This window comes from Pelodiscus sinensis, chromosome 30 (genome assembly GCF_052426305.1).
Source record: "Pelodiscus sinensis isolate ZL-2025 chromosome 30, ASM5242630v1, whole genome shotgun sequence".
Lineage (NCBI taxonomy): Eukaryota > Metazoa > Chordata > Testudines > Trionychidae > Pelodiscus > Pelodiscus sinensis.
In genome coordinates, this window is record NC_143081.1 from 13776067 (window position 1) to 13787067 (window position 11001).

Sequence of the window (11001 nt, forward strand, 5' to 3'; positions counted from 1 at the left end):
GGCTGAAGTTCTTTTAAATTGTGCTTGGTTCTGTTACAGCAACTGAAGGAGTCAGATTAAAACTTAAACAGTTACAGGTTTATTAAAAAAAAACTTATAAAAGCATATGGTTACTATGGCTATTGCTCTCTTTCTTAACTGTTAACAAATACAGATCTTAAAAATGGTTAGAAAGGAAATAAAGATAGAAAATAGAAATAATGGTACCAAGTGACAGCTTAATCTTTAAAGAGCTCTAAGTCTATGTGTACACTTAAGACAAAGGACTCATCCAGGTACAATTTTGACCCCTTTCTGTACCTCTCGACTCCAGCGGCTAAAGCCAGGGCCGGTCTCTCAATTCCTAGGAAAGACGAATACGAGGTGGGTGTCCCCGTTGAACCTCGGGAGGTCAATCACCTAACCCGACCAGCAGAGAGATGGTAGATTGACACTCAGAGTAAATGTGCTGCTGGACCCATCTTTATACCCCTATGGGCCCGTATCCTCTTTCTTATCTGAGATGCCAAATTGTACTGGTCCGTTTGTAGCGCCAGTTCTTACAAGCAAGTTTCAACTTAATTTACACTTGCAAGAGAGATAACTAAATTGCGAGTACTAGACTTTTTTTACTGGGCAAGAGATTCCTCCCCCCGCGGACGGCTGTGTGTTCGTATCAATATGGGTTAAATCAAGGACACTCCTCGGCAGCCTCTTGGTCAGCAATTGGCGTAACTCTGTTTACAGCCATTCACGGTCACTGCAGCCTGGGCCTTCTGTTCTGTGTGCCCTGCATGCTCCAGGCAAGCAAAAATGGATGTTACAAGGGGGGTTCCTGTCTGGCTACACAGGCCCCTGCAAAGTCGCTGTGCTATTGCCCACTCCTGGGCAGGTCTTGTGCGAACCAATGACAGCTCTGCTAGAGAAGGAGGGAGCGGAAGGACAGGACAAGTTCGGGGCGGGGGGCGACAGCGACGTGGGATTGCAGAAACCGTTCCGGGATGTGGCAAATGGCAACGTGAAGTGGCACAAAACCACCAAATCCGTGGACATTCTCCTGCCTGTGCTGACCAGGCTGAGCAGTCCCAGACTCCTGGAAAGGCCAAATCCTCCGCAGAGGGGAGTAAGTCTGGGTGGAGGCCAGGGCCCCATTGTACCCAGGGCAGAAGGAGGGGGACTGCGAGACCTTCCCAAGTTCACTCCCCTGTGAGTCCTCCCAAATTTCCTGGGTAGAGAAAGTAGTCTGTAACCGAGCGCCACGGCACCTCCTGCTGGTTAACCGGGAATCAGCTCCTTTAGCCCTGGAGCGCCCCCTTTCGGCCCACGTCTCTCCCATGGTTACCTATTCTCTCCACCCCTGGGTACGGCCCCATCCCATTGCCCCCTCACTCTGGGGTCCTCCCCTCTAGCTACATACGACATTTCCACTCCTGGGCAGAGCTTGTGCGAACCAATGACAGCTCTGCCAGAGAAGAGGGAGGGGAAAGAGAGCCCAAGATGGGGGGGGGGCACGTGGGGTTCCAGAAACCATTCTGGGATGTGTCAAGTGGCTATGTGAAGCAGCGTTAGTGGCACTAAATGGCCCTGCAGCCTGGGACGAAGCCCAGAAGCCAGATGGACTCTGGGGCCGACGAGAGGCCGAGGGAGCTGCCCAGGGAAGCAGGCCTGCTGGCGTTTGTGGGCAGCTGTCCAGAGCCAGAGGGACTGTGAAGTTGTAGCTTTCCCTGCACTGTCTCCCACACACACACACACACCCTGCCCCATTGTGTCTCCACACCAGCTGCAGAGCTCCAAACACCCCTCAGCCAGTGAGTGCCTGGGGCTCTGAGATCCCAAGGGGCAAACACACTGGGCTGGGTTAAATGGGGGCCAGGCGCATGCCAGTGGACACGTTCCCTTTAGTTCTGGGAACTTGGTGAATGTTTCTTATTCACTTTCAGTCTGTCCCACCATGTTTCATGAAGTGGCTAACTCAAGGTGTGTTCCATGCACGTGGTTTATCACTATGTTGGTGTCAGATCCGGATTATAACTGGAATAAGTTTATTCCTGGAGGCTCCAAATCACAGCTGTAAGTGTGTGAAGGGGTCAGCCAGGAAGAGGAAATTGGATATTCAGTAGAGTAAAGGAGATTTTTAAGCGTCGCTGATCTCTACAAGGAGTGTATGGAGAGCTGAAGCAACAGACCTTCTCATCTAATCCATCAGAAGAACAGAGATTTCTACTGATATCAGTTGTCCCGGCTTCAATTTCCATTGAATGAGATGTTTCTTTTCATTTTTGCTTTGCCTTTGGGTGAAAACTTCTCCTGCCTCCATTATTCCTCTTTGACATCTATTGTTTTCCTTGCTTTCCCCTTGGGGTTAGTCACACGTTAGTCCTATACCATTGTGGTTTGTTTCTATCAAAATAAATATGAACTTTCCTCTCTGCAAATGTTTCCACTTCCCACTCTTAGAAATACGAGATGACATCATTTCAGATGAAGCAGGAATTGCCAGTTAGGGGAGACACTAACTTCTGTGGAAAGGAATAAGGACGAAATACACCGAGCAGTGCTGTTGGATTGGTAGGAACCAAAGCTCAGCCTACAGAGATAGCTGACGTCTACCAATGGCAGCAGAGACCATCTTTACCCTACATTTTTAAATTGTATAAAATTGGAAGGTAGGCCTGGGGTCAGAGTGCAGCTAGCAAGGAATCGTAAGTGTGAAGGTTAACACAACATTAATTTGAAAGGGAAAGTGCCTACTAAGGCATCCACCATCTCAGAAGGAACGCGATAGCTTGGTCAATCCAAAGAGGGAGTGGAAGAAGGTAGAGTCTGTGACCCTAGACCTCAATTTCTTCAAGTTGTCTGATGATGGGATTAGAGCATGAATATGTAGCATTTCTTCCAGACAGGTCATGATTTCCTGAATAGGGTTCTTCTAGTTGTATCTGTATTTGTACCTTGTTTTTGTATCAGTACTTATGAGAATAGACTAAGTATCTTTACTTCCAATGTTCTTACAGCTGGGTACCTCCCACTCGGGAAGGTGCTAGTCTGACCGTTGGGAAGAGTTGTTGAGCACAATGAGCATAAGGCAAAATAACAGATCTCAGGAGAAGCTTATCCCTCCTGGTGAGTCTTCTTGGGAATGCTCCAGGGAGCCTGTGATTAACTCATGACTCTACAGGGCTATGTGCTCACCCCTTTTGACTTTGGGCTCCATCTTGGGATGTCTGTGTTTTTCCCCAGCCCACTCTAGGGAGCCATAGTTGAAACAAAGGGTCCCCACCTTTTTCTAAAGCTACAAAAGGCAGAGTGAGGTCAGCAGTTCTTCAATCCCTGTGAAGGAGGACTCCTGGAATGATCGGCGGAAGGAAGACTGAACCGAGGACCGTGCGGGAACCGGGCAATGGGGATTTCCCACTGGCATACGGAAGTCTGAAAAACCCAAGCGGCAAAGCAAATACAACGTGTGCTTTGAGAATCTGCCAGGCGGCTGTTTATCACCAGGCAAGTTGAGAATCTGCTTGTTCCTTCTGATTCTGAGACGCTGTTTGGCTTCCTTTGTGTGTGCTGTTTATTTCCTGGTAATCTGCTGTGATCCTTTGTCATTCACAAACTTGTTTGTAGTTTTACCTAAACTGGTGAGCCTTCAAATTTAGTGTGTGGGGGGAAATCTCAGCGTGGCGAGTCCACGTGGGCACCTTCCACTTCACACGGAGGGAGAGGCAAATGGGATAACAAATTCCTACTGGTGGGTGGTTTGACCTGACGAGGGTCGTACAGCGGTGGGTCAGAGGCTGAGGGGCTGGTGGCTATCCAGCCTCCATCTTGGGATGTCGCTGTTTTCCCGCAGTCCGGTCCTGGGAGCAATTTTGAAACAAAGGGTCCTCCCTTTTCAGATCTATATAAGGCAGGGGGTGAAATCAGCAGTTTTTACGCCCCACTCAAGGGGATGCCTGCAGAGAGCTGAGGAAGACAGACTGACCTGGGCAAAGGGCTGGACCCAGGTTAAAAGCATCTCACCTGCTGTCTGGAAACCGGAGAACCCCAAACTGCAAAATAAATGCAACACGCGCCTTGAGAGTTTGCAAGACGGCCTCTGTCGTCCCTCAGGGTGAGAATCTGTCCTTCCTACTGACTCTGACCCGTGTGCTGCTGAGTTTATCTTTCTTTAGTTGCAGATGATGTGCTTTGACCGGTTTGCTGTCCCACTCAGATCAACTCTTGGGAGTTAATCAACTTGTTTGTAATTTTACCTAAACTTGTGAGCCTTTAAGTGACAGGTCTGGGGGGAAAAGTGACCTTAGTGAGCACGCGGGACATTTTCCCCTCCACACTGAGGGGGATGGATCAACAAGGTTACAAATATCTACCGGTTGGTGGCTTGATCTGGCAGCCGGTGGTTCCCTTGACTGTAGCTTCCGTTGTGTGGTGTCCAGTCAGGGAGCCCTGCACGTGCCTGCAAATGAGTGAAACTCTATTGTGTGGGTGCAGGAGGAAGGGCAGCAGTGGGGTGTTGTCCGCAGCTGGCCACAGCAGCACAGTATGAGTGGGACCCCAGGCTGGGGGGCTCAGAGGCTCAGGGGATCCCCAGCTCCAGGAGGAACCTTGGGGGCCAACCCAGCCCAGACGAGCTGGAGGAAAACCTGCCTAGGACAGAGCAATGGCCGGGTCTCAGATGTAGAACATAAAAACGGCCAGACTGGGCCAGTCCAAAGGTCCATCTGCCCCACTGCCCTGTCTCCAAGCACTGGCCGACGTCAGGGGCTTCCAAGGGGATGAACCAAAGAGGGAAAAAATGTGACTGACACTGGGCCAGTTGTAAAACTCTTGTCGATATTTTACAGTGGCCCAAACTAGGAGAAGTGATTTCATGCGCAATTCATCCCTCTGCGAGTACCACTGTCCAGGGGGCAATACTCTAAAACTGAGCCTGGTATTTGTTGGGCTGCCTTATGCACATCATGAGATATGTCCTTCCCCATGGGTCAGCTCCCCATCCGCAACTCGCCCCTGGCTGAGTCAACTATTATTCTACTAGTAAAAACAAAACAGAAACCAACCACTATTTTACCTCAAAACATCTTACATCTTCTACTGATGAGTCCTTTGCAGTGCAGGGAAAGACGCTCACTCACTGGATGCGTCTAGACTGGCAAGATTTTGCACAAAAGCAGCAACTTTTGCTCAAAAGCTTGCCAGCTGTCTCCACTGGGCGCTTGAATTTGCGCAAGAGCACTGACTTTGTAATGTACAAAATCAGTGCTTCTTGTGCAAATACTTTCACGCTCCTGCTTGGGAAAAAGCCCTCTTGTGCAAGAATAGTTGCGCAAGAGGGCCAGTGTAGATAGGGAGGAACTGTTTTGCGCAAAAAAGCCCCAATGTCTAAAATGGCGATCGGGGCTTTCTTGTGCAAAATCGCATCTAGACTGGCCACGGATGCTTTTGTGCAAAAGCATCCATGCCAATCTAGATGCGATTTTGCAGAAATACTTTTAATGGAAAAACTTTTCCATTAAAAGTATTTCCACAAAATCATGCCTGTCTATACGGAGGCACTAAGTATAGATTTTTGTCTCACATCCTTTACGGAGGAAGGCAACAATTATTTTTACCACATCTGATACCTTTGTGACTCCCTTCCCCACTCTCCAAATATACACTAGAAGAGGGCGCATGTGTTTTACAAACGGCCATCCGTCTCCGCAGTCCCCATCCTATTTACGCAGCCCTTTGCCTCTCACCAATATTCCTGCACTTTTCTACCCCACAGGCAGAATTAATTTTGTTATGTGCAGTACTATCAAGGTGATATGTGACTAACCACAACTGTTGCAAAAAATTGGCCCTGGGGGTAATTACTCCATCCAGGACAGGAAATGGAGATTTACATGAGAGAGAAACAAAATGATGATTGCACAGACCAATTCAGAAACTACTAGAAGAACACAAAGACAGAGATGATATGGGTCTGGCAGGAAATTACAAAAACACCACCAGTATGTGTTGGAAGGGGAGTGCTGAAGAGACAATGTGTGTGTGTGTGTGTGTGTGTGTGTGTGTGTGTGTGTGTGTGTGTGTGTGTGTGTGTGTGTGTGTGTTTAAGTGGACAGTGTATGAATGTGATTTGGAGACGGTCTGTTTGTGAATCAGACATACAATGTGTGGGTGTATGTGTGAGACATCTAGTATGTGTGTGTAACATAGCAGGTACAACACTTCCTTCTGGAGGAGAAGAGGCTCTCGCGGTTGAAGCAAAGACCTGAAATGTGGGTGCACATTCAGCCGTCGGGTGCCCAACTCCCTTTCCTAGTGTAAGGTCCTTGGTACCTAAATCCCTTTGGTGCCTTCCAGACTCCCAACTAATGTCAACAAGGTGGCCTGTATGTGGAGCACCAGGCCGAGAGATCACATCGACCTGGGAGCTTTCGGCAAGAATCTCTAAATCTTTCAGATTGGGAGCATTGAATATTTTCCTCTGGTAAGCAGGGTCTGAATGCATGTTTCCAAAGCAGCCAGCTGGGAGGAGAAAGGAGCTGTTCTCTCCGTTGTGGTGCTGCTCACTCAGTGGTTCAGCCTGGCAAGATCTTGCGCTGTGGATGTGTAAATACGTCTCACGCTGGAATGGGAAAGAGGTCCACGGTATGGTCTTGTAAATCCAGCTCAGCCAGTGCTTTAGGCCAGAAGGGGGGGGTCCATTGCTGGAATGGAATATGGAGGGTGGTCACTCATTTGGCAATTTTGGGGCCACAAACCATGTTCACAGAACCACAGGATCCTAGAGCTGGAAGAGACCTTAGGAGGTCATCAAGTCCCGCCCCCTGCCTAAGGCAGGACCAATCCCAGCTCAATCAACCCAGCCAGGTCTCTGACAAGCTGAGACTTACATGTTAACCCTACATGTAGGAATTGTACAATGAGGTTTACCGGGATTTTTGAAGAAGAGTTTATTTTTCTAAAGATCCCCATTGACAGTGCCGCTTTTTTCGAAAAAGCTAAATTTAGAAAATAAGCAGTGGCCATGTTTATACTAATGAAGGGCAGGATATTTAAATCCCCGCTTCATTAGCAATTTCGAAGTGCCTAATCTTCATCTCTATGTCGATAAAGAAATGGAGTCTAAAAAGGCCTCTTGGGGGCTGGCTTTTGTCTTAGGGGGTATTTCCGTACGCAGCCTCAAAAAAGCAATTCCCTGCTCTGCTGGAGTGACACACCCAGCCTTGGACTGAGTTCTGATGCTAACAATAACAGTGTAGAGTCAGCCCAATCCCATCCAAGATCCAAGGGCTGCACCTAGGTATGTACCCCAGAGCACAGATTCTGCTGCCCTGTTCTCACTGCTCATTTATGATGCTAACTTGATCAAAGCTCATGCATGCTAGCCCAGCTGGAAAACACACCTCCCCACTGCAGGGTGGGCGTACCCCTGTTTGAACGTTAAACATCCTCCCTTTGCAATCGACTGACTCTTGTGTTCTGTAGGTTGACTGGTAGGATGCTGACATGAGGAAGAGATTTCCAATTCCCAGCATAAAAGGATTTATTGATCAAGAGGGGTAAGGCAGCTCGGTGGGAGGTTGCTGTAACCCACTGCAGTTTCATTCTCCTGGTCTCCCTCTATGGGAACTGCGACTTGTTCAGGAAACGCGTTTTCCTTTGCTAATGGGCAACTTTATTTTTGAAGTGAAGAGATCCAGCGAGCCGAGGTTTTTGGCCCCCGTGGCCAACAGCACAACCTGTCCGCAGATTCTCCCTGAATCTCTGGTGCTTTTCTGTTTCTAGATACGAAATATGGAGGCAGCAGAAAGAAGGAATCAAACACCCATCGTGGAATTGATTCTTCTCGGGTTTGGGAACGGCCCTGAACTGCAGCCCCTCCTCTTCTTGCTGTTTCTAGTGATCTACATTGCAGCCCTGGCTGGGAACCTCCTCATCATTGTGCTAGTGGTTCCTGATTCGCACCTTCACACGCCCATGTACTACTTTGTGGCCAACTTGTCCGCTGTGGAGATCTGCTCCGTCTCCACCATTCTGCCCAGGCTGATTGGCAGTCTGGCGACCGGGGACAGAACCATTTCTCTACAGAACTGCTACGTGCAATTCTATATCTCTGTTATCCTGTCCAATGCAGAATGTCTGCTGCTCACGGCCATGTGCTACGATCGGTATCTAGCGATCTGCCATCCCCTCCGTTACAATGCTCTCATGAACGGCCAGGTTTGCAGTCACTTGGTGGCCTGGGCCTGGATATTCGGCATTTCCTACTGCGTCATGCTGCACATTTTCATTCTGCAATTAAGATACTGTGGTCCCAAAGAATTTGACCATTTCTTTTGTGATTTTGCAGTCCTTGTAGAATCGTTCTGCGGCAACACCAGGATTCTGCAACTGGTGGCATTTTTTTTCTCAGTCATATCAAACATTGGGGTCTTTCTGCTGACCGTGACATCCTACATTTGCATCATCGCCAGCATCCTGAGAATTCCTTCCAACACTGATAGGCTAAAAGCCTTTTCCACCTGCTCCTCCCACCTCATTGTGGTGACATTTTACTATGGGAGTGTAATAGCAGTCTATTTGGTGCCTCTGATCAACCCTCCCGCAATTGTGTACAAAATAATGTCCCTTTGGTTCACAGTCCTCATCCCCCTGCTCAACCCTGTCCTCTACTGCCTGAGAAACAAGGAGGTCCATCAGGCCCTGAGAAAAGCTCTTCTGAAACTGGCTGCTTTCAGACACAGGCCTGAAGTGTGAAAGGTCAAAATTTGGTACATACTAAAGTAGAAATAAAGTGATACATTTCCTTACACATGGCCAATTTGGCTTCTTGAAAACAGGAAATTCCTCCTTTCCTTGCTTCCTTCCTTCCTTCCTTCCTTCTGCTACAACAGCGAGTGAATTTTTGAGTAGAGTTGGGAGTCTATGGGTGTGTCAAAACTTCATGGCTCCATCGATGGAGCCATGTAGAGTAGGCTGATCGGCAAAGGGAAATGAAGCCGCTATTTAAATAATCGCGACTTCATTTAAATTTAAATCATCTCTTTGTCGGCCCAGCGTGCTAGTCTGGACGTTCCCGCGCTGACCTGAAAGCCGTTTATTAACCTCCCCATTATGCCTCGTACGATGAGATTTACCGGGAAGGTTGATAAAAGGCTTTCATGTCGACAGGGGAGCGTCCAGACTGCCCCGATCTGCCAACAAACAGCTGATCGGCAGAGTGGGGCAGCCATTTAAATGTAAATGAAGCCGCGATTATTTAAATCTGCTGTCGATGGAGCTATGTAATTTGGAGGTACCCTATGAGTGCATCTACACAGCAGGACATAACTTGAAAGGAGCGACACAAATTGAGCTACGTCAGTTGCAAAGCATTTTGAAATAGCTTATTTCAAAACTGGGAGTGTCTACGCAGCCCGTATTTCAAAATAGAGCCCTCTTTCTCCAGCTTCCCTTACTCCTCGTACCATGAGGGTTACAGGAGTTGGATGAAGAAATCCTCCAGCCTGACAGTATATTGACATTAATTCAAAACAACGGCCTGCTGTGTAGATGCAGATGAAGTCATTCCAAAATAATGCTGCTGTGCAGAACGTACCTTAAGTGTCCTTCCAATGAAATTTCCTGCCTGTCCATACATTTGTCAGAGCCAAGACATGTCTGTCTCTATTCATACTGCTTCCAGTACAGGTGTTGATATCGAGATATAAAATACAAAGGGAAACTGTTTGGCAGTAATTTCCCGTACTCATAAGACTCTTCGTCCCTCACTATGCAAATAAAAAGAAATGGATGAATTAATTGGAATAGGAAATGAGAACCCAAACGCACTAGACAGGTTGGCTTAAATCAGCCTCCGTATTTGACAACAGGCCTGCTGCACCCAGGCAGAAATGCAATTGTGGCCTCACCTCTTTACCACCCAGGAGGGAGAAATAAAGTGAACGGAAGCATCAAATTCCACTGAATCTGTCTCTACTGTTTCAGTTCTGCCACCGCATGTTTGCGCCCCAGGGTAGGTCAATAGCAGCTTGTGGGCCACATCTGGGTCATGGGGAGCTCCTGGCAGTCTGTCAGCCTACGGTCGGGGTAGTGTGTCTGTGTGTATGCTGAGGAAAGGTTTAACGTCCGTGTCTTTACTGCTAGGACCGGGGTCCCGTAGCAGAAGGCAGCCAACAGGCTGACAGATGCTCTGTTTATAGGAAGAGCTTATTACACCTCTGATTTTAGCTGCTAGAATACAAAATCCCTTCGCAGCGGGCAGTCTGGGAAAGACTGAGAGATGCCCCAATGGATCTGTCACCTGGGAGTGGCATGATCCAAATGCCCAAGCTCTTTCTATACCTGTCCCTTATGACTGGCTGAAGTTCTTTTAAATTGTGCTTGGTTCTGTTACTGAAGGAGTCAGATTAAAACTTAAACAGTTACAGGTTTATTAAAAAAAAACTTATAAAAGCATATGGTTACAATGGCTATTGCTCTCTTTCTTAACTGTTAACAACTACAGATCTTAAAAATGGTTACAAAAGGAAATAAAGATAGAAAATAGAAATAATGGTACCAAGTGACAGCTTAATCTTGAAAGAGCTCTAAGTCTATGTGTACACTTAAGACAAAGGACTCATCCAGGTACAATTTTTACCCCTTTCTGTGACTCCAGTGGGTCAAGCCAGGGCCGGTCTCTCAATTCCTAGGAAAGACGAATACAAGGTGGGCGTCCCCGTTGAACCTCGGGAGGTCAATCACCTAACCCGACCAGCAGAGAGATGGTAGATTGACACTCAGAGTAAATGTGCTGCTGGACCCATCTTTATACCCCTATGGGCCCGTATCCTCTTTCTTATCTAAGATGCCAAATTGTACTGGTCCGTTTGTGGCGCCAGTTCTTACAAGCAAGTTTCAATTTAATTTACACTTGCAAGAGAGATAACTAAATTGTGAGTACTAGACTTTTTTTACTGGGCAAGAGATTCCTCCCCCCGCGGACGGCTGTGTGTTCATATCAATATGGGTTAAGTCAAGGACACTCCT

General features: G+C 47.7%; 1 protein-coding gene across 1 annotated transcript; it reads left to right on the forward strand.

Moving 5' to 3' along the window:
* The first annotated feature begins 886 nt into the window (after positions 1-886).
* On the forward strand, positions 887-8727 carry LOC149521262 (olfactory receptor 11A1-like). Its single transcript, XM_089774415.1, has 2 exons — positions 887-1102; positions 7756-8727. The coding sequence occupies exons 1-2, from the start codon at positions 887-889 to the stop codon at positions 8725-8727; spliced, it is 1188 nt and encodes a 395-aa protein (XP_089630541.1).
* Positions 8728-11001: the final 2274 nt, after the last annotated feature.